General features: G+C 38.0%; 1 protein-coding gene across 4 annotated transcripts in view; it reads left to right on the top strand.

Annotated features, from left to right (window-relative positions):
* LOC133211664 (macrophage mannose receptor 1-like) overlaps positions 1-24,262 on the top strand; it is a 58,099-nt gene that overhangs the window by 21,042 nt on the left and 12,795 nt on the right. For all 4 annotated transcript variants that reach the window (XM_061352240.1, XM_061352232.1, XM_061352254.1 and 1 more), the window contains 16 exons: positions 1,693-1,875; positions 5,112-5,269; positions 6,219-6,332; positions 7,630-7,745; positions 8,969-9,117; positions 10,594-10,793; positions 11,323-11,447; positions 12,600-12,687; positions 13,555-13,699; positions 15,214-15,255; positions 15,375-15,538; positions 17,330-17,397; positions 18,647-18,747; positions 19,229-19,371; positions 21,117-21,231; positions 23,103-23,272. In XM_061352240.1, coding sequence (XP_061208224.1) covers positions 1,693-1,875; positions 5,112-5,269; positions 6,219-6,332; positions 7,630-7,745; positions 8,969-9,117; positions 10,594-10,793; positions 11,323-11,447; positions 12,600-12,687; positions 13,555-13,699; positions 15,214-15,255; positions 15,375-15,538; positions 17,330-17,397; positions 18,647-18,747; positions 19,229-19,371; positions 21,117-21,231; positions 23,103-23,272 — 2,081 coding nt within the window. The remainder of the gene's footprint in view (positions 1-1,692; positions 1,876-5,111; positions 5,270-6,218; positions 6,333-7,629; positions 7,746-8,968; positions 9,118-10,593; positions 10,794-11,322; positions 11,448-12,599; positions 12,688-13,554; positions 13,700-15,213; positions 15,256-15,374; positions 15,539-17,329; positions 17,398-18,646; positions 18,748-19,228; positions 19,372-21,116; positions 21,232-23,102; positions 23,273-24,262) is intronic.

Below are 24,262 nucleotides of genomic sequence, written 5' to 3'. Positions count from 1 at the left end.
AGGGATTCCACCACTCTCTATTCCAGTTCTTACTCTCCTCTGTCAAGATTAACATGGCTCTGACAAGGCTTTGAACCCCTTATCCCGGGGATGTAAAGTTCAGTTTTACTTTGTGAGAACATGCTAGAACTTTTTTGAGGCAGGTCTGCAGGCAGCAGACACTGTTTACAGCTCTGCTAGGAATCTGTATTGTAACATTAAGTAACTACTAATCATGGAATCATAGAATAGTTAGGGTTGGAAAGGACCTCAAGATCATCTAGTTCCAACCCCCCTGCCATGGGCAGAGACACCTCCCACTAAACCATGTCACCCAAGGCTCTGTCCAGCCTGGCCTTGAACACTGCCAGGGATGGAACATTCACAACTGCCCTGGGCAACCCATTCCAGTGCCTCACCACCATTATGGTAAAGAACTTCTTTATGTCCAATCTAAACTTCCCTTGTTTAAGTTTTAACCCATTAACCCTTGTCCTATCAGTACAGTTTCTAATGAAGAGTCCATCCCTAGCATCCTTGTAGGCCCCCTTCAGATACTGGAAAGCTGCTATGAGGTCTCCACGCAGCCTTCTCCAGGCTGAACAGCCTCAACTTTCTCAGCCTGTCTTCATATGGGAGGTGCTCCAGTCCCCTGATGATCCTCGTGGCCCTCCTCTGGACTTGTTCCAACAGTTCCATGTCCTTTTTCTGTTGAGGACACCAGAACTGTAGACAGTGCTCCAAGTGATGTCTCAGGAGACCAGAGTAGATGGGCATCATCAGCATACTCCAGCTGAAAGAGGATGTGTGCTTACAGCCTGGGCCTGACTGGTCATAGCTTTGGATTCCTACTTAATTATTTCTACAGGATATATCCCACTGTTATGCACAAATACATTGCTTCTCCTTCCCTGCCATACACAAGTGCTTTTTGACAAAAGACTTTTTAGCAAGCCTTGTTCTACTCTGTATACTGGTGTTTGCTAAACCCATCTGCTGATTTTAAATAAAGTGCTGCAAGAATCATAATTTGTTTCTACAACAGCAATATTCTGTTTATTATCTATTCCGGTGGCACTCCTCCCAAGGCTGAGTTGTTTGCTGAACAGCTGTGTGGTTGCTGGCAGTACTCTGGTGCTATTCTGTTGAATATTTAAAAATGAATTTTAAGCATAAATCTTTTATGTAGTATAATTTTCTCAATGAAGCTTTTAAAAAGGATTCTTAAAAGCAATATTCTAACTTGTGTTCTCTCATGATCCTATAGAACCATTTATTTTTATTTTGCTAGTCTAGTAAATGGGGCTAATCCATAAAATGCCCAAGGTCTGGGGGAGAAAATGCCCTCAGAAATGTTTTGTAAGTCCAGGTTCTTAACATGTAGCTATACAGCAAGGAAGAATAAGAGAAATGCTAACATGAGGGGAAGAAAAGCACTGCTCTGCAAACTACATTTTAGCATTTATGTATGCATCTAAAGGTCAAACCTGTGTTTTAAGATAATTTTTAGTTCTGGCTTTTCACAAGGTGCAAGCATTTGCAGCTGTAGTGTGTGAAAGAAATCCGTGAGTATCATAAGTTTTACTTTTGCAATCAGATTATTATCCCTGTATGTATTTTTCAGCTATGCTGCTAAATCTTTCCTTATGTGGTTTTTAAGCTTTTAGTTAAGAGTAGAATTCTGAAACTCTTAATGGTAATTTTTCTTTTCAGAGACTAATGTGCCTATTAGATGTCCTGATCAATGGATATCATATGCTGGTCACTGTTACATAATTCACAGGGACCCCAAAATATGGAAAGATGCCTTAACATCTTGCAGGAAGGAGGATGGGGATCTGGCAAGCATCCATAATGTTGAAGAGTACAGCTTTGTTATTTCTCAGCTTGGGTACCGTGAGTATTTTGTTCCAATAACATATATATGTTTATACTGAGAAAGTAAAGAGTTTTCAGTGTATTTTGCCTTTTAATAAAAGGAAGAGACTGTTTAAAAAAATAAAAATAATTGTCCTGATCACCGATTGCAGGAGGAATTAAATTTTAAATTAAAATTAATCTTTGAAAGAAAAACACATACAATAAGATCACAGAAACTGAGCATACTACTGACACAGAAAAGCTGTGGTCATTGTTGTGAATTGCATGAAACCCAAACTTCTGTCTTTTAGGGTTAGCTTCTACCTCTTTTTATACAGATTAAAACAATTTTCAACTTTTTTTCAGAAGCTGGAAGGATTTTTACTATTGGTTTGCAGAGATAGATAAGGGGAAGCAAAGTCTGTTGGTCAAAGAGTTTGGGAAGATCTGGGTCCTGTTAGCAGCACTGCCATGCCCTTATTCTCCAAGTCACACTGCCTGTGTTTCTTCTGAGAAAGGAAGCCGGCTGGCCCAGCATGTGGATTCAGATGTGCCACAAATTAAATATGGTATTTAGGTGCTTAGATTCTGAGCACATGATCCAGTTTTTGCAAGGCAAGTTAGGCTATGGACTCTGTGTGTTCATTCCAGGACGTGAAACCATGCTGACACTGAGGCAGTTTTGCAGTTGGTGCTGCTGTACATGAACCTGATTTTGCATGCAGGATCAGTTACTGCTTTTTGATGCAAGCAGCATGTTCACACCTATGTATCCATCTTTGCAGTAACTGATCTTATGTGTGCTTTTAGTGTCAGGTAAGTGTGATTTAGAGAAAGTGCAGTAAGCTGCTTTGAGCTTCAGTGTTAACAGCAGTCTTGGCATGGAAAACATAAAATAGCTGATATGTTTTAGTTTTGTATCCTAGCCAACTCCACAGCAACTTGTGCTTGTCTTCACATTCCTGAAAGAGTGATTTGTTGTTTTTTCATGAACATGAAACTTTTACTTTTTCAAAGGAGATTGTTAGAAAGGTGAGACCTCCTGATGAGACAGTAGGACATTTGAAAGAAGTTAGGCTCTTCCTTCATTTTCTAAAGGAAATAAGTTGCATTTTCGCCTTACTCCTTGGAAACAAATTTTTTCATACCTTAATGCCTTCTCCAAAGACCTTTTCTGAACTGACTGTGCTGCACTGTTTTCGTAAATGTGAATGTTTCTGAAGCACGAATAGTCCTGAAGGAAACCAGGCTTCTCACATATGGAATACTCACTGCAACGGCCTATTTTGAAAGCATTCTTTTCAGAGGAGTAAAACTGGAACAACTAAAGAAGCCTTTTAAGGCAGTTTATGACAGTATCAGATTACCCTTGTTCACCACTGAGATGAGAACACCATGTATTGCAGTGCCTAGAAAATCTTGTCTGCATCAGAACTCTGCCTTACAGAAGAAACAAAAACCTATCTTTGTGCCAAACATTTCACAGTCCCATGATAAAATAATAGAAGAAGGGGTACAATGAGACGAGTATTGTCATAGTATTTGAACTTTCATTGTCACTACCCACAAAGGAGAACTTTAGAGAGGAACATGAAGAAGAATAAAGAAGTGCATTCTGGATGTTTACACAGAAGTCCAGCATGTGATATGGCACAACTGTGGCTCATTGCATGTCGGAGAGAGTAGAAAACAGCTTATTTACAAGTGGCTGAGGGAAAAATATTCTTAGTGTTTAGTCTTAGTATTTAGTCTTAGCTTTAGAGGTGACTGCAAAATGCCATGACAGCATTTCTTCTTTAGGGAGAAAATGTTATGTAGGAAGGGGCTTCACAGAGCCAGAAGTGGCTCTTGTCCATTTCTGATTTGCATGGCTTATGTGGAAGATTTTGATGTAATAACCTTATTGAAGAAAGCTGTTTATTGCTCATATTAACGTGATGTGAGCCCACTAAAGTAGGTTCTGGATATGGATGATGCCTTTGCTTTATTAAGTGCTCAGTAAACACAGACAGCAAGATTTTAACATACAACTAAACAAAACAAAACAAAGAAAATAACATGGATGGAGGTAGCTAAGGAAGGAATGAGAGCATGATGGCCAGTGGAACTGGAACAGGTTTCAATTTTGCTTGGAGAGGAGTGTTTAAAGCAGGGGTACTGAGATGTGATGGTGGGGGACTTCTGAACATGAAGAGCAGTCTGGTGGAAGAGATAAAGGTGCCTGTTTGAAAATGGAGCTTGATGTCCTGTGAATCTGAGCTCTTCTTACTAAGGGAAAGATGTATGTTTTTTTCCCTTATTAAGGGAAAGTATGTATGAGCTATGAGGGCTGATCATACTTAGGTATAGTAAAGATGGGAGAGAAGGAAGGGAAAGAGGAGAGATAGTTGACTCCCTTAAAGTGTCAGGTTGGCAGGGTGATTTTTGCAGCAGCTTGGTTGGTCAAAATGGGAAGCCTCCATGTTCCTGGAACTAGCAGATGGGAGAAATGTCACAGGAGAGTTTGAAGTTATGGGTGTATCTAGGAAAACTTCATCTGAAATGTGTTAATCAGAAAGGATTGCCTCAGGGTTATGTCTTTTAAGTCTTTTACAAGCACTTCTGTTGCTCATCACAGCAGCAACGGAAAAGAAGTTGTTCCAGTTCCATTACGAGACCCATTCCTGCAGCTGAAAGTTTTTTGGATGGGCTCACAATCCCATTTTTCATTTCCGTGAGTGATTTCATTGTCAGGTTTATTGTGGTCAGTCTGGATAGAGGATGTTAGAGGAAGACTTACAGAAGAAGGCAAGAACTATGATAATAAACTGAACAGGAAAAAGCTCTGAGTGCTGTAGATGGATTGTAAAAATGCAAGGTAATAAGCACTGGAAAAAAGCCCTCTTAGAAAATAGTTTCCTTGTAAGTGAAAAATAATCATAATGAGTAAATTCTAGCAACCAAATAGTTCATACTCTGCTTGGATAGACTGCTATCTAAGGAAAGGACTGTGTATGTAGCTGATCAGTATGATCTAAGTCATAGTGCAGTGAACAAAAGGAAACACCTGCTGCCTCTACCATAGGTTGGATGGCAGACTAGAAATAAATAATTTGTAATACTGACTGGCATGTGTATATGAGGAATGATCTGCCCTCTTTTTGAAATAGGGAGCCTTAATTTCCTGACTGCCTTTTAAACTTCCTGAGAATAAATTATCTTGTGTTCTATAAAGATAAAAACTCACATTGTGTAAAACGACTGTTGTCAGCCTTGTTGACTGTACCTTTTAGAGCCATCTGATGAGCTGTGGATTGGGCTGAATGACCTAAAGGTTCAGATGTATTTTGAATGGAGCGATGGGACACCTGTCACCTATACCAAGTGGCTTCGTGGAGAACCCACTCATGCAAACAACAGGCAAGAGGACTGTGTTGTTATGAAAGGAAAGGTAAAGTCATGTAGTTACTGAATTAACCACCTTATAATTCTGTTTATCAGTTGGGCTCTTTTCTAAGCAAGAACAACAAAGTAGGGTATATTACTGTTTGAAGCAGCCTGTTTTAGAGTCTTATAGGGCTTTTTGAGGAAGGATCTCCGTTGTTTTTGTTGTCTTCCCTGGGAAGCAGGCAAGTGGTGGCTTTCCTTGCCCTCCAGTATCCATATTTCTGGATTTCAGTTTGTGCACGTGGGCTTTTTTAGAGAGACTTTTAATTTCACTGTTAAGTACATGGACATGCAAATGCTTTTCTTCAGTAAGCTACCAAAGCATTTTGGGTATGTTTGAATTTTTTCTGCTGTGACTGAATATGAGATATACACTTAGCTTTAAAAATCACACTAATAGTTTTTAATGTGTTGGAGAGAAATATCATATTTATATTATTTTTAGAAGAAAACAGAAGGCTTAATTTTCTTGTTCTAGGCAAAGTTACAGATCTCAGGTCTAGGTGGATTAGATGTTATGCTTGCATTTGCATTGCTCATGCAGAACTATGAGAAAATTAGTTGGCAGTGGCATTAGTAGAAGCCTTTACTGAGTTGACTGTATGCCTACAATTAAAAGGCTGCTTTGGAAAGGCTGCCTTTTGGAGTGTGGCAATGATTGCTGACTAGGTGTACTACAGAAACTGAGATAATGGCTGGTGTGAAAGTCAGCCTGTGTGTGATGCTGCAAAATGCTGTTTATTCTCTTTGTGGTAATTAAAAACATAGAAGGTGTAAGTCATTGGCAAATCAGCCAGTAAAAATAGGTTAGAATGAGGTTGGAGTTAAGTACTGAACTTAGATGTAGGTTTTGCTTCTTTTAAAGCTAGCAAAAAAATCATTAAATACTTAAAAGCATAAAGCACCTTTTTTGCAGATTAGATTCCACTTGACTTGTCTGTTCTTATGTTCAGGATGGATTTTGGGCAGACCATTCTTGCGAAAAGAAAATTGGCTACATCTGTAAAAGGAAACCCATGTCAGAAGGTCCTGCAGAAGAGGAAATTATTGACATGGGCTGCCAGAGGGTAAGTGAAGAAAAAGTAGTCTGATCTGAATAGGCTGCTAGGAATGGTTAAGAGGCAAAAATGACGCCTACGTCACAGATTAAACAGGAAAAATGGGTTCTGTGTTGTCATTATCAAAACATCTGGCCCACTAATTTCTAGGGCAGGTGGGATAGGCATTCATTAATATATGAAAAAATCTAGGCTGTGACTGTCATTTGGCTCTTGATGCTCCCTTTTTTCAAAACTTAAGCCAAAACTCAAACCTGTAGTCCCTGCAGCTGGCCATTTGCTTGACTGGCACTCAAGCCTTCCTCTGGAATTGACCTGTACCAGCAGTTGCTTTTCAGCTCTGCCTACAATGTTCTTTAAAATTATTCGTATCAGGAAGGATGTGCTTGCCTACATACTATTCTCTAGGCTTTGCTGTGGTCTCTGGCAGTGCTCTCTACTTTGAAGAATTTGTTACGAGTGCCTGAATAAAATTAATCCATTGTGCTCCTTCTAAACTGCCAGCGGATCTATTGTTTATTTGGTAATATTTGCCTTCTGGTAACACAATACTCAGTAATTCCAAAAAGCCTACTGTAATTTCTTATGTCATAGGGAATCTTACTGGCTTTTTGTCTTCCATGAAGAAATTGCCTTTTCTCCCAAGTCTGCTTTACACAGCTGCAGAAGAAGTCTTTGATATTTATTCCTAGTATTTGTAACAGTATCTGGGAAGCTTGCAAATATTCAACTGCTGAAAAAGATAGAGAGCTCTTAATGCTTTTGGATACTGTCGTTGCCTGGAGAACTAAATACATGCTCATAAGTAAAAGTCTCCCATAGATGAGAAATTGAAAACCATCAGAAGACAATCTGTGTGAATTTTGGCTGGTCATAGCAAACTTCAGAGCATATTTCAGAATTAATGACATTTGAATGACAAAATATTAGAAGAGTGTTTTAATGTTACTTAATAATAAACACACTTGTTTGAGGTGTCATTCCTTTTCTGAAAAGCAAAGCTGAAATCTGCTTCTCAAGACTATTCTCATGATTGCACAATGCCTATGTGCTTGTTATAATCCTATACTGAGCACTAAAGGTACACAGCAAAACCTCTTCTGCCGTTGTAAATGGAATACACTGATTAAAAATCGTAATATGTGAAAAATAATATGATAAAAAGCTTTGATCCTGCTTGTTTCCAGTCTGTTTCAGTTGTTCCTTTGTCTAATTGTTAGCTGATAGTGGCATATTTTACTTTTTTTTCTCCAAGAAGCTTAGAAAAGCTGCAGCATATGTGATCATTTAATGTTTATTTTGACAGGGTTGGAAAAGACATGGTTTTTATTGTTACTTCATTGGAAATACATTTGTATCATTTTCTCAAGCGAATCAAACCTGTGGAAGGCATCAGGCCTTTTTAGCAACTATTGAAGACAGGTATGTAAAAGGCCACTTGCATTAGGGGATCACATCAGAATTTAACATCTGTCATCATCTGAATATCGTACTCTGATCCAGACAAACGTCTTGCTTGAAAGGACAGCTATCTGTAGATGCAGAGCTTCTCACAGTTTTCGCATGTAATTCAAATCCAGGAATTCAGTTTATGGTAAAAAATAGGTGATGACTGTGAAATCAGTATTGGTGTGGATGGTTATGTCAGGGAAAAAAATAGAATTATATTTCCTATTTTGTTAATTGTAGTGGCTTGAAGGTGAGTTTTGGTTGAGTGAGAGATGCAGAATCCAATTTTGATTATTATATTAAGAGATATGGCTCTGAATTCCTTTCAAAAGGTACCTGAAAATCCATCATAATTTGGCCAGGGTTCTGTGTGTGCTAAATCTGTGAACAACTGGTGCATGTGGAATGTTGGGAAAATGAAAGGGATAAGAACAGCTTATTTTGCTTGCAGTTACCTCAGTGCTTTTCCCTTTCTCTAATTTGTTTCTATGTAATCAAAATAGATGTTTTTGACTTTGAAAACTCTAGCTATCAGGAATGGTAGCTCTCTAAATATAGGTAGCACTGCAGCTGTCATAAAAATGGATTAACATTAATGTGGTCTTCAGACCTGTTAAGGGGAGGCTTACTTACTTTGATTTCTTAAGAGCTGTTTGTTTAAACACCATAATGAACTGCGACAGGTGTTACCTCTACATAGGTTTGTTTCATAAACATAACTTTTCTTGAATGATCATTGGATCTAATTTGTAGTGATCCTTAGTTTGATAATTTAGTATTATACTACTCTAGCCTCAATTTTTGTATATTTCAACATAATGCTGAGATTCCTTTTCCAGTTTTGGATTTGGCTGTAGCAAGAAGTTGGTAAAACACAAGGCTACTAGAAAATCTCCAAAAAATACAGTGGTACAACACATAGGTCATGTCAGGTTTCTTCTTCCCCACCAATTTCATTTCAATCTGATTATGTCACTTTCTTTACTGGACATCTGAAGAGAAGGCCAAATACTCTGTTATTGAGGCTTACAAAATATCTGTTATGTAATGTTTTGTTATGTGCTTTGTTGAAGTAAATCCATCCGAGCTGTGCTTTCAGGAAGGCACAGCAGTAGTCCTGTGGAAACAACAAGCCTTTAGTAATTTTAAAAATTAATTTAATGGTATTAATTTAACAGTTGTGTTCTTTGGAACAGGTATGAACAAGCCTATCTGACTAGCCTGGTTGGGCTGAGAACAGAAAGATACTTTTGGATTGGACTTTCAGATGTAGAAGAAAAGGGAACTTTCAAGTGGGCTAATGGTGAATCTGTTTTATTTACACACTGGAATTCTGAAATGCCGGGTAGGTACGGCTCTGTACTGTTTAATGAGTTCAGTGCCCAAAATATGCTGCTCACTACTTGAATTTTTTTAAATCATTCCACAGTTCTCACTTGGTGGTATAATGACTAATTGTTCTCAAATATACCTGGTTGCTTTCTCAAGCATGAAGTCCTGTCACTGACTTTGTGTTTAGTGATAAAATGAGTTTTTAACATGAGCCTGGGAAGAAACCTTAAACTGCGATCAAGTTTCTTATTTGTGTCTGTTCTGGGGAAGTTTGTGTCTGTGCTACTCCGGAAGTGCAGTCTCTGCTGGCATACTGCACCCTGCTTGCAAGTGCTGCCTGTTCAGTCATATTTCATAGTGCACTTGATCACTGCATGGTCTGAGGTGTGTGAGATCACAGCATGTATGAAGCAGCTTGTTTCTGTTCCTAGAGAAAATGAGATTGTGGGGAAGGGCAAGAGGGCCAAGGCAAGATTTGTGTTTATTTTTTTTAATTAATGTCTTTGCTAGATTAATTGTGATTTCCTTCTTTACTGGGTTTTGTTGATGAAAAAATTGCTTTTTCTTTTTCTGTTCTGAGGTAAGGCTATGTAGACCACCAAGCCAGTAATAAGTTAATATATAGCAAGCTCAGTTTTTGAAAACCATAGTCAAATCAGGCAAATTTGAGAAACTAGCTCTAACTGCATCTTCAGTTTTAGGGGAGGATTTGTTGGATCGAAGGTTATGATGTTGCTGGAGTCAGTCACTGGAGGTGATTTGTTGTGAGGCACAATTCAGTATCTCAAATGTGGATGAACCCCAGAACTGTTTTTGTTTTTTTTTTTTTGTTCTTGTTGATACTGTTTTTTTGGTTTTGTTTTTTTTTTTCTTTCTTTATGAATTGGAAACATAAAATCACAGAATGGTTTGGGTTGGAAGAAACATGTAAAGGTCTAGTGTTCATTCCCCCACTACCATGGGCAGGGACATCTTGAACTAGATCAGAGGGTTCGAAGTCCTGTCCAACCTGACCTTGAACATTTCTGATGATGAGACATCCAAAGCTTCTCTGAGCAACCTGTTCCAGTGTCTCACCGTACTCATAGTAAAAAGGAAATTTTTTCCTTATGTCCAATTGAAACCTGCTTTTATTTTAAAACCATTGCCCTTTGTTCTGTCACTACAGATCCTGCTAAAAAGTCTTTCTCTGTCTTCCTCATAAGCCCCCATTATATATTGAATAGCCATGATAATGTCTCCCCACAGCTTTCCCTTCCCCCACAGCTTTCTCTTCTCCAGGCTAAACAACCCCATGTGCTCAGCCTTTCTTTACAGGAGAGGTGTTACAGCCCTCTGATGATTTTTATGGCCCTCTTCTGGACATGCTCTAACATTAGCAATGTTTTTGACTACAAAGACTTAATTTCTGTCAGGATAGAATATGAAGTTTTCTAAATTCTTATGTCTCCCTAAAATATTGCTTTTCTGCATTCCTGTTTACAACCAGGCAGAAAGCCAGGTTGTGTTGCCATGAGGACTGGGATTGCAGGTGGATTATGGGATGTAATAAAATGTGAAGAAAAAGCAAAGTTCCTGTGCAAAGTGTGGGCAGAGGGAGTGACACTTCCACCTGTTCCTACAACAACTCCTGTTCCCAGGTGTCCAGAAGGTTGGGACTCAAACAATCGTATTAGCTTCTGTTTCAAAGTAAGTATATTGCTTATTTCTGCACTACGGTAGTTTCTATTTGCTGCACATACATGCAATAATAATTGGTATACATATATCTGATTGCTTCCTAAGCTAATTTGCGGATTATATGTAAAAGTCCTTTTCCCTTCTAATGAAATTCACATGGTTTTGTTTATTAAGTTAAAATCTGACCTTCAGGTTTGATCTTCTGGTATTCATTTCCCATCCTTCAAAGACTGAATTTCCCATTTTTTAAGATTGAATTTCCCATTCTTTTAAGAGTCAAAGTGCCTTTCTCTTCGCTGTTGTCTTGCAGCAGATAGTTATGTCAGCAATGCTAACGTGTCAGTTTGCTAACTTGGCTTAAAGATACTCATACTCAGTGAGTGTTTCACAGAGGTGAATGCTTATAAACCCTATATTCAGTTTCTCTAATCCCCACAGAACAAGTTCACTCTAAATGAATTGCTTTTGCGTAGCTGATGTTTCTTGATCCTGTGATCTGTATGGTCTGTTTTGTCTGATTCCAAAATGCTCTCTTTAGCCTTTTTCAAGACCAGAGCAAAAGAAAACATGGCTTGAATCTCAAGAGTTTTGTCGAGCTGTAGGAGGAGATCTGGCCTCCATTAATGGTAAAGAAGAACAGTATGTGATATGGCGTTCTATTGCGTAAGTGCCTTCAGTCCGTTCGCTTTAATTAGCCTTTTGATCTTTCTGGAATACTTAGCTTTAGGTGTGTTTTCTTCAGTATAAGCCAGTCTGGATACATTATCTGCATCTGTATAAACACAGCAAAAAAACAGAGCTGGTGAAATACCAGGAGTTGTATGACTAGCAAAAATCATCCCAGAAGCTAATGCTAAAATGAGACTGCCAAGATATCTAGTTGAGGAAACATTTATCATCTGATGTAGAATTACTTACTGTGGATTTGGGCATACTATAAAATTACCAGATACCAGTTTTTACATAGCAAGTGTACAAACAGGTGTGATATAATTCTGGTCAATATGTTGATTGTCTGTCACTTTTATGAACTCATCAGAAAGCAAAAAGAGCAACTTCAGATTCACTTTTTCCTACACAGGGAATATAAATAAGGTTAGTAAGTCCCTGAACTGTAAAAAGCAGGTGTGAGATTTCTGAATGAGATCAGATACTTTTAAAAAGGTAACACTTGGAATGTGATTTGAATAGACTGGGCTAAATGAACCTCTACATCCCTGTCTAACTAGGAAGCAAGACTGAAATATGGCAGCCTTGCAAAATGCTACAGCCGTACTAGAATCCCGTATAGGCTCCATACTTACAGTAAGGAAGAAGTCTCAGATGCTGCATTATCACAAAGTGACTCAGTAATTTCAGATAAATCAGTAAAATGTGTCTGCTTGCAAACAAGAATTAGTTTAAGTGCACTTTTTTTTAATGTGATTCAACTGCAGCAAGTAACTGTGTTTGGAAACTGTAAGTGACTTTACCGAGAAAATGGAGAGTTGATAAATGGAGCCACAGTAGCTAGTGAACCATTATGCAACAATGTTAGGCCACATTATTTTCAGGAGTTGGATTAGATCAAACATTTTCTTGGTCAGTATTTCAATCTGTTTGAATTAACATACACTGATAACAGCCAGAAGTGGTTACATTTTAATTAATTTCTTCCCTGGTTCTTATTGTTTCTAACAGCTTTAGGGATTATTACAGTTACTGTTGTGAATGATAGATTATTAAAAATATGCAATGCCTTTATTAATTCAGGGTTTATGTTTAAACTTCTAACAAATGGGACATCTATCATTACTTTTTTGGGTTTATTTTTAGGAACAATGGCTATTACCACCAGCATTTCTGGATGGGTTTATATTACTTGAATCCTGATGATGGCTTTGTTTGGAGTGATGGATCTCCAGTGAGTGATTTAATTTTCCATATCTGTTATTTTGCATTCCATGTGCTTCTCAAGTGTGTGTGGTATATGTGTTCCTGTGTAATATTATGCTTAATCATAATCCTCCACTGCATCATGCTCTCTTTAGGAAAGTTTATGAACAACAATTTCTTGTCTTGATTTCTTTTTTTTTTTCTTGCTAAAACATACCAATTTTTTATAAGAAAATGTGCATTGAATTGACAAAAAAATTAAATCCATGTAGACCAAAAGGATGCTCTTGTAAATACAAGGATTTTTTTGGACTGAAGTAGTCTATCTATAGTATTTCTCTTCTTTGCTAATTAGATCTTTATCTGACATGGCCTACCTTCCATAGAGCTAAAGGCAGTTGTTTTATGCTGGTGTGATTTGACTATACTTTAGACTAAGAAGATGCAAAACTGTAGAAGCAAAGGAGGTTTTGGTGATGTGGGTGTATTTCATGAAAGGCTGGTCAAAATATATTGATGGAAGTTTATGGTACAGAAAACTGAAATTGGAATTTATACAGAAAAATTAGAATAGCGGTAATATTTTTTTCTGAGAAAAATGCTAACATTTATGTTGTGTCTTAATAATGTCCTACTCTGATTCATATAGAATATTTATTTAGTTTAATATCAACATGTAGCATGCCCCATCATAATTAAAATGCAGTCCAGTTGTAATCTGAAAAGAAGTTTGAAATGTCAGCATTTGCATGGGGAGATTCTGGTTTCCTCTTAGATAAGTTTTTAAATTGACAGTAGGAACAACCTGAAGGTCTGTGGTTTGATGCTGTATCCTCTCTCTGTCCATTATTTTCTTTCTATATAACAGAATCTTCACAAAACCTTTTTGTCATAGGTGAGGTATGAAAACTGGGGCTTTGGAGAACCCAATAATTATCAAGGAATTGAACTTTGTGCGGAGATCAGTGGTGATTCCAGCATGTTATGGAATGACAGGCACTGTGATTATCTATATGGATGGATTTGCCAGATAAGAAAAGGTATGGATATATGTGTTAGTATGATAAGAAAAGATTCTCAGCTGATTATTTCCTTGACTTTAAGAAATAAAAAATCTGGAATGTGAAATATGAAAGTGGAATAAGGATTTCTATGTCTTCAGTGCATTTAAAGATACACAGCCTTTGGTGCCCTGCTGGGACTTCTCACTGATCCTTCTCTATGATTTCAGAAGAGGAAATGTGATATTTGAAAGATAGAAAATACTACTTTGAATATTCTCACATTCATTCACTTTTGACATTTCATTTTCCATGAAATCCTATTACGGATTATTTTTTTTTGTTTTCTGCATTGAGTTTCAAATTATTAGAAAATAGTTTGCAAATCAGTTCACATACCTGATTTTTTTTTGTGTGGAAACTCCCTCCTTCACTTGGTTCAGGTGCTGTCAGCTGTTGTCAGCTAATCATATCTGTAGTTGCAGATGCCTGGTTTCGAGATACTTTGCTTTGATTGGGTTTATATTCACATGTTGTTTTCTTGCTAAATTCTCTTGAGATCTGAGTTTGGATGCTTTTCTTTTCTGAAGACATCAACATAAAATTTATAATTTAGGGAAATCTTGGGTTCCACAAGCAGTGCATCTGCCTAAGTTTGAGTAATTTATAAAGTGCTCATTTAAGCATTTTGCCACATTCCTACACTGGGAGGGGAGCAAAATAAAGATGGTGCATTAGGTAATTGACAATAAAGTACCACATCTGCTTTACAATGGTAAGAGAATTTCTTATGGAGAGAATATCTCATTAAATGACGGTAGCTGTGAGATAATATTTTAACACAAGATAAATTGGTAAACCTATAAAGAGAGATCTCCTGTATTAGAAATTATTTTCCTGAGATGTTAATGATGACATCCAGAACGCCATCTTCATGGTGCCATAGCAAAAACAAACAGGGGAATCCTTTAGCCTGAAGTCTTCTTTTCAGAAATGACCAGTTCATTTCTTGGGATCTTTTCCAGTGAGATTTTACCTAGAAAAATATTTAAGATCCAGATAGAAGTTCTTCTCGAACAGAGAAAGATAAAAAGAACTTCACTTCGTGGTAGCTATGGCCCTGTGGAAAAAGCCTGCATTCCTGCTGCCTGTGGTTTAAGCCAGAATTCATGTAGAAATGACCTGGGGAAAGGAAGGAGAGGGAGATACAGGACTGTCTTAATAGAGTTAGTACTTTGGGATATAAGTTTTTCTGCATCCAGGGAATATGAAAATTAATTATTTAATTCAGGTAAATTTCAAGGTATTTTATAATACATTACACATACGGAACAGGGAACATAATTATGCAGGGAACAAAACCATATATTTAAAATCGAACTTGTACCAAATGTAGGACATTTAGGCTAGTTAGTTTCTTCTACTTTTTGATTTTAAATCCATTGCTAACCATAACATTCAATGCCAATGGAAAAACATGCCTATCAATCACAGTAAATATTTTCTCTTACATCAGAAAGTTTACAATTGTAATAAATACCTTGTTCTTCCAGGAGCAAGTGTAAATCCTGAACCAACAGAATCTCCTGCACCCAGTAAGTGTTACTGCTATTACTATTTATGTGTGTGTCTGTTTAAAAACAATTTTTGTTATTTTGCTAATAAGTGTCAGTATCTCAGGAACAATATATTTGGGTTACAACGTATTTTACAGAATACAAGACTACAGAGGATGGATGGATTATACATGAAGACAAACAATATTATTTCAGCACGGAGAGTGTTCCTATGGAAAAAGGTCGGGAGTTCTGCAAAAGGAATTTCGGAGACCTTGCTGTCATTGAGAGTGAAAGTGAAAGAAAGTTCCTCTGGCGATATGTAAGAAAAATCATTAATACTATGGAATAAATCATCCAAAACAAGTGAGCATGGACACAAGTCCTTTTCACCCTGGTATTTTTCCTACAAGATGTATGATAGTGAAATTGCAGGAGCATTAAGCCAGATTAAAATGAAGAACAAACTCAAGTCTTTTTTCAGATTGTTTCATAGCTGAGATGAGGACAAGTTTGGTTTGGTATTTTGTATAGAAATAAGCACAGTAAGCATTAAACATCATTATCTGCTTTTCCTATTCAGTATGGCAGTTACACCACTTTATATCTTTCTGCAATTTATAGTGTGCTAAGGTAAATCTTAATGCTTACTTTCAATTGATCCATGGCTTCATTTTAGCAAGAGGTATTGTGATTGTGAGCTATGATACTGTAGGTGGGATGAGTTAACTGAAAATAAAGTTTATCAACAGATGAACTCAAGATACCTTCAGTAGTGGATCAAAACATACAGTGGCTTATATGTACTACTCAGAATACTGGCTTTTGATTTTGTCAGTGTATTTGGGATGTAGTTACCTAGCAGCCTCTTTCTGGTTCTTGTGTGTGCTCCTTTGCCTCCTTCTTCTGGTGGGGAGAATATAATTATGCAGGAAAACTAACCTGAGGCATGGATTGTGCCGTAAGAGCTTTTAAATAATATTTCCTAGGTGGCTGCATTTGCTTGCCTGTTTATATTGTCTAGAAGCCAACTTCTTTTTACCAGGAATGTGCTTAAAAGGTGCATTGGAACAACATAGAACTTTTCCTGAGCTGGCTGGAGAATAGCGGTGAGATGACACAAGGGCCTATTATCAGTTTATCTCCAAATTGTAGGAGTGCTTGTCACTTGTACGAAACCTGTCCATGATACCCACTGCAGAGACTGTGCAAGAGGTGCTGATTTCAGTGACTTTCAAGTAAGACTGAGAAGCGTTGGTATAGCGACCACACCTTTTGGCCAGCAGTGAAGTTTGACTGGACTGTCAGCTGTGAGCTGTTTTAACTTAAATGTTGTAGTTGGAGAATACAGCGGTTAATATCCTCGGTCTGTTAGACATATACTACTGATTATTGACATAATAGTTAATATTTCTTAACATAATATTAAATATAAACAAAACAGTTACATGATAATGATATTAACATAATGATTTAACATAATACTAGGATAATAATATTTAATATTAACATTATATTTAATAATTATCATAATCTGAGACCCCACTTGCAGTACTGTGTACAGTTTTGGTGTCCTGAGCATAAGAAGGGCATGGAACTGTTGGAGTAAGTTCAGAGGAGGGCCATGGGGATGATCAGGGGGCTGGAGCACCTCCCGTATGAAGATAGGCTGAGAAAGTTGGGGCTGTTCAGCCTGGAGAAAAGAAGGCTGCGTGGAGATCTCATAGCAGCCTTCCAGTATCTGAAGGGGGCCTACAAGGTTGCCAGAGAAGGACTCTTCATTAGGGACAGTAGCGATAGGACAAGGGGTAATGGGTTTAAACAGGGGAAGTTCAGGTTAGGTATAAGGAAGGAGTTTTTTACTGTGAGGGTGGTGAGGCACTGGAACAGGTTGCCCAGACAAGTGGTAAATACTCCATCCCTGGCAGTGTTAAAGGCCAGTTTGGACAGAGTCTTGGGTGAGATGGTCTAGGTGGAGGTGTCCCTGCCCATGGCAGGAGGGTTGGAGCTAGATGATCTTAAGGTCCTTTCCAACCCAAACCATTCTATGATTCTGTGATTCTACTCCTATGGTAAAAAGAACATATATACAATTATAATCTTTATATTCTAGATCTTGAAAAATGGCAAAGAGGATGCATATTTCATTGGTTTGCAACTCAGTGTTGACCAACGGACAAGGTAGGCCAACTAGAACCGTTAAGCTTACATTGTGCTTTAAAATAAAGAAATCTACTGAGCTGAGCAAAAATAATGAAGTCCTTGAAAAATTACACTGCAGATCATGTATTTTGCATATTTACTCATTAATTCTATGTTCCTTTATTCTGTGATTTATACTAAAGAGATGCCCGAACTCAAAATTGTAGGTAAAAGTGTTCTTATTCACCACCCTTAACTGTTGGGAAGAAACTGCAATAAAGGGAAGAAACTGCAATAAAGGAAAAAAATGCAACTTACTTTCTTTTTGTAGAATAAAGATAGCTGTTGCCATTATAACTTCAGGTGCACTGGTTTTCTTCAAGCCTTTTTGGATGTCAGTATCCAGCACCATTTTGATTTTTACATGTGATGTTAATTTAGGCCTGGATTGTGTTTAGTCTGGGTCTCGAAACGTCTGGATAGGCGCCTAGTAGTTCTTGGTTCTCCTTATAGTCCACAGTGGTAATGAGGAACCTCCAGAGTATAATTAGGATGTTAGGTGAGCCATATCACCTTTTAAAAATGAGGTGTCTCTGCTAGTCCACTGGTTTTGTAAGGATCCTAAGATTAATATGCTTTTAAATGAAGTACCTTCTGTACGTGCTTGGAGGGTGAGCCTGGGCTCCTCTGTCACTTGCAGCCCAATAGTAATATGTCTCCTAGTAAGTATTTGGTTACGTGGTTATGATTTTATTTTTTGCTTTAATCTGTGTGGATGTGCAACTTTTTCAAAGTTTGTATGGAAAGGCACATTGTCACAGGAATTTCCTTGTAGGTGCTTTGACATGCCATTTTCCTCTGCATGACAGAACGAGGAAAAAGATGGAAAAAGATGATGCATTTTACCAGTGTTATGAATAAAACTGCTTATCTCTGCAATAGGCACAAGGAATGTATGACTTGGGGGAAATGCTGAGCATTTGGTCTCTCTCATCCTGAAATTATGTCTGGCTTTCACATTGGTTATTTTGAGTATTGTCCTATCAGTTGCAAAAGCGTCAGCGTACTGCTTAATGCAGAGTAAACACAACTTCAGCATACACACATGTATGTCTTTGTGCAGAGAGTAAATTTAGTGCAATTAAGAAAGAGGCAAACTGACCAAAAACCTTGTACACCTTAAACTATGAACTGCTGTATTAAACGTATTGCAAAATTACTTTGTGTAACATGGAAGCGATTCTAGTTGTATGTTAAAGAAGTGTTCTGTTGGATTGTTTTTCTTAAGCTGGATGGATGGCACTCCAGTGAATTATTTGGCATGGGCACCACATGAACCTAACTTTGCAAATAATGATGAAAACTGTGTAGTTATGTATAAGAATTTAGGTGAGTTTTGTATGTTTGTTCCTGAATTTCATTATTTGTGTGTTTGTGTCAGAACATTTTTCTTTCTTATGAGAGGCACCTCTTTCCCCCCTTCTTTTTGCTCTTTTGTAAAATGGTACAGTAGACCACAGTATTATTTTCAGGACCTAATATTTTTGTGCTCCTATGTTTATCTTAAGCCTAGCATGGGGAAGCTCTGATGGAGGTTTGTGGTTGTGTTGTTATATAACTGCTTTATATTTTTTTCTTAAAATTGGCCTAATGTTCCACTATAACAGTGGTGTTTCTAGTACCTGGTTCTATGGTGCTTTTAGCATTTTGTAATTACAGTGTGTATAAAGTGACATATTTAACTGAAATAGAATAATAATAAACTGAGAGACTGAGGATTTGGCACTTTATGTAAGAATGAGTGAAACTGATTCCTGTTTAACCAGTTCTGGATGTGTGTCATACAGTTCCCCATTTGTCCTACATTCAGGATTTTGGAATGATATAAACTGCGGTTATCCAAATCCCTACATATGTGAAAGGCACAACAGCTCCATTAATTCAACTGTTCCTCCGACAACATTTTCAACTCCAAGAGGATGTCATCCAGCTTGGTTTTCTTTTCATAACAAGGTACCATACCAAATACAGTGCATGTTGGGTGCTTGGCAAAGCATTAAACACAAAACAAGGCAACTATTTAATAATATTTTTTCTTATTATAATAAAATATGATTTTTTTTTGTGGGGAGCTGGTTTGCTTGCCCATCCACTGTTTTGCAGGAAAGGTGCTTTTTTGATGCTTCTAATTGAGCATATTCAGTTGCAGCAGACAAATCATACTCTAATTATCTCTTCAAAAGTTTTGATACGCATTTTTTAAAGAGCTTAGACAAAGTTCCTGAAGTACTGATGCATTGATCTTATGTTTTTTAACCAATCACAATTCTTTCTCCTCGTAATTCTTTCTCCATACTGAATATATTTTGTCTTCATTAACTTTACTAATATGTTATGCTTTGTAGAGTCAAATAAACAGGCAGACTATCAGTCACGCATAACTTACTACTATTAGCTGGGTGTCTATAAAAGGTCAGGTTTTGCTTAATTTCTAGGGATTTCAGATCAAATGTAGTATGTGTATTGTTAAGCAAAATGCTTTCTTGAGACATTTAATTTTATACAAAACAAGGACTAGTACAAAAAAGAGTTGTGGTCAATGGCTCAATGTCCAGCTGGAGACCAGTAACAAGTGGTGTCCCTCAGGGATTGGTGTTGGGACCGGTCTTGTTCAACATCTTTGTTGGTCACGTGGACAGTGGGATTGAGTGCGCCCTCAGCAAGTTTGCCGATGACACCAAGCTGTGTGGTTCGGTTGATACGCTGGAGGGAAGGAATGCCATCCAGACACGCTTGTGAGGTGGGCTGATGCCAACCTCATGAAGTTTAAGCATGACAAGTGCAAGGTCCTACACCTGGGTTGGAGCAATCCCAGGCACAGCTACAGGTTGGGCAGAGAAGAGATTGAGAGCAGCCCTGCAGAGAAGGACTTGAGGGTGTTGGTCGATGAGAAAATGAACATGAGCCGGCTTCAGTGTGTGCTCGCAGCCCAGAAAGCCAACAGTATCCTGGGCTGCATCAAAAGGAGCGTGACCAGCAGGTCAAAGGAGGTGACCCTGCCCCTCTACTCTGCTCTTGTGAGAGCTGACTTGGAGTATTGTGTGCAGTTCTGATGTCCTCAACATAAAAAGGACATGGATCTGTTGGAACAAGTCCAGAGGAGGGCTACGAGGATGATCAGGGGCTGGAGCACCTCCTGTATGAAGATAGGCTGAGAAAGTCGGGGCTGTTCAGCCTGGAGAAGAGAAGGCTGCTTGGAGACCTCCTAGCAGCCTTCCAGTATCTGAAGGGGGCCTATAGGGATGCTGGAGAGGGACTCTTCATTAGGGACTGTAGTGATAGAACAAGGGGTGATGGGTTCAAACTTAAACAGGGGAAGTTTAGACTGGATATAAGGAAGAAATTCTTTCCTGTTAGGGTGGTGAGGCACTGGAATGAGTTGCCCAGGGAGGTTGCTAATGCTCCATCCCTGGCAGCGTTCAAGGCCAGATTGGACAAACCCTTGGGTGAGATGGTTTAGTGTGAGGTGTACCTGCCCATGGCAGGGGGGTTGGAACTAAATGATCTTAATGTCCTTTCCAACCCTAACTATTCTATGATTCTATGAAAAAACTCATTTTAAGCTGGATATGTTTTTTTCAGATAAATGTATTATTTTACTGCCTTTTCTCCATCTTGCTTTGCTGAAGGCAGTGGTTTTCAATCTGTGAGGGATATTGGAGGAAAGATAATACCTAGATAATTTGTTCATGTTTTAGTGTTATAAAATATTTGGAGCTACGGAAGATGAACGTGTCACTTGGCATGCCGCACGAACAGCTTGCATGAATTTAGGAGGAAACCTGGCCACCATCCCTAATGAACAAGTGCAAGGTACTGTATGTAATTTTGTAGCGACTAGATGGGATATTTCATTTTTACAGGATGGCCATTGTATTTGTCTGAATATGGACAGGGTTTGAATAATGGTTGCTCATCTGATTTTCCTTCCAAAATGTCAAATTTTTAGAAATTTTCAATTAAGTTTTCACCCGAATCGGTCAAATTTTAATGTTGTCTTAGATATACATATACATGTATATTGTCATGGCAGACAAAGTAGTGCTTTTTCTGCTTACATATGATGCTAGCCAGACCCAGCAAGTTTCATTCCAAATGATGCAGTTTCACTAGATGGCATTAACTTGCTGTATAGCTTTTCTGTTAACTCAAGCAGAAGACTAGGGTCAGACTGGCTATCTTTGGGCATCTTAGGGCAGAGGTTTGACTGCGTGTACATCTACCTATAGCTCACCGCTTAGATGTACCGTTCTTTTCATTAGATGTGCTCATTTTAGTGAACCTAAGAGCTGCATTCGTGGCTGTGTGGGATGAGCAGAGGGAAATTACCTCATGCGTGAATAAACGGTACAAATTCAGATTAAAAATTAGGGAATATTTTGCTGAATGTTGATAACACCCTAATTTTAGAAATACTGTTATATACTACAGTGTTGAGAAACCAATTACAACACGTACTGTTTGTGAACTCAAAAGAGCATCCTGAAAAATCAGCCATTGTAAAACAAATCTGTGTTGTAGTCTGAGCAATTAAGTATTTTAAATTTAGACTGCTGACATAAACCTATGTTTTCCACATGTGAAGAAATGAAGAATCAAACTTTCACTTTTGAAACATAGTTAAATTCTCATCCAGCATCATTTCTGCACTAAAGATTTCAGGTGGTTGGTTCATGCACAGGGCTTGAATTCCAGCTAAAACAGAAATGAGTAATAAAGCTATTAGCACAAAACTATTGTTACTGCAGGCAGTGTAGGTACAAAGGCTTGAGTTCCTGCTACTGTCACTGGCGGAACAGCAATGCTAAAATTTGGCAAAGAAATCCACAGGTTTCCTGAAGTGTAAGTTGCATTCATTTTGAAAGACTAAAGAAGGTGAACAATTGATGAAGTATACAGAAATTAATCTTTTTTTTAGGGAAAAGTAAGCTCATAACAATGATTGTAGCAGTTGGAAAAAGCCATAGTATGTTCATTTCATCATAGTGTTTGATGTATTGTGGATTAGCGGATTGATGAATGCCAGCTGACCTAGCCAGCTCTATTTGTGAGATAGTCATGCTAGCTAAGGAACATAAGCACCTTCCTGAACCATGCAAAGCTGTGGTAATTGATTTGCTTGTGCTGAACAGCTCTGTTGAGACTCATTTTAAGCAACCTGCTTGTGCCTTCTGCTCCTTGCTAAGACAGTGCTGGCTATCGACAGGTGTTACAGGGAGAGAGGAAACACTTGCAGCACTGTTTGTGCACAGGCACAAGTGGTGGCTGCTCAGTGGTGTTGTCTGATGCCACCGCAGGGTAACCACTCTGGTAGGATTATCAAAAGTGTATGGGATCTACATGGCTGTGTATTTCTAAGTCAATGATTTTGTGAGACTAAAATTCAAAAATGTCCTGAAACATTATTAAAAGCATTTCTATTATGGTTTTGGGAGTCATCCCAGTACCAGATTAGGTATTTAGCTGAAGTATTTTGCCCAAAGCCACAGTTATACATCTGCTTCCCAGTTCATTAAACTCAAAAGATACCCCCTTCTCACCTTGCCTGCTTGTGTTCTCAACAATGAAGTGTTCTGTATTTCAGAAAAAAATATTTAATACCACCAAGCTTGGTGAGGTCAGACATTTCAGTTGTCCTTCACTAAAAGTATTTCTCTTTTTCTTTGCCTTTTTTTTAACTCTAGCTTTCCTCACATTCCATATGAAAGATTTTGTTACTGATACATGGATTGGATTAAATGATATAAATCATGAAATGAGGTTCCTCTGGACAGATGGAACAGGAGTTTACTTTACAAACTGGGCCAAAGGCTTCCCATCAGGACATATAGATTTATACTCATATGATGGCCAGGTAAATAGAAGCCACAAATTTTTCACTGAAATTTTATTTTAGATTTCATTTACACATTTGCTGGGATTTGGGACATGTTACTGCTTCACTTCTTACTTTCATACTTTTATACATGTCATATATAAATCCAAATAGAGTGAATGGTTTTGAGCCCTTGGGCAGTTGCTGTAGTAGCTGGTGACAGGATCTGTGGAGTGCTCATAAGAAGACTGGTTTCAGACATCAGTTCTATGTGCCTGTAAAAGCTACACTGCTGCTGTGTTCACCCTGCAGTCCCTCAGAGGCTGTGGCAAAGAGGACAGTAGGATTCTTGCCTCATTGCATTTGCCCCAAAAGCACATTGAATGAGCACATCCTCGTAGCCCTCTGACCACGGCTGTGCCTGAACTTAGCAGGTTTCTCAATTGTATGTAGCTTGCAATGTACACTTAAAACATGACCTTCTGTGTCTTACACTGAAGGAAATTCTGTTAGTCACAGCTGCAGAAGGGACATGAAAAGAGAGCCATTCAGTTTTTACAGGGAAAAAAAAAAAAAGGAAAATCACTTCCCCTGTTTCTCTGTCGTACAAACTGATCTGCTAGGTCATAGAGTTCTGCAGAGCTCTGATCTTATGTGTTGCGTTGTTCTGTGGTATGGAGCTACAGCACATTATAGAACTAGTTCTGTTTCTCTTGAATGCCATTTTTGGTGTAGAAATCTTATTTTCCTGTATAATGTCCTTTTTCCTGTTTTTGAAAGTAGCACCTCTGAGCTTATCTCTTATGGAAGGAGAAAACCTGGGAGAATTCAGAATTTAAAAGAGAAAGCATCTTTAAAATGTTGCTTCTGAGAGGAATATATATTTTTTTTTTTTTTATGAAAAGTGGTAGGATTTCTATGAAGTTGTCTGTGAAAACTTGTAAAGTCCTTATTTTATAGATTTGAGATTTATTTTTAAGTTTATTTGATTTTAGGAAAAAATAAGTTATCATATAAGTTAATATAAAA

Source organism: Neopsephotus bourkii, unplaced genomic scaffold (genome assembly GCF_033783945.1).
Source record: "Neopsephotus bourkii isolate Nb327-2 ecotype Australia unplaced genomic scaffold, CSIRO-AGI_Nbou_v1 NB_53, whole genome shotgun sequence".
Lineage (NCBI taxonomy): Eukaryota > Metazoa > Chordata > Aves > Psittaciformes > Psittacidae > Neopsephotus > Neopsephotus bourkii.
This window is presented reverse-complemented; position numbering and strand designations above follow the sequence as displayed.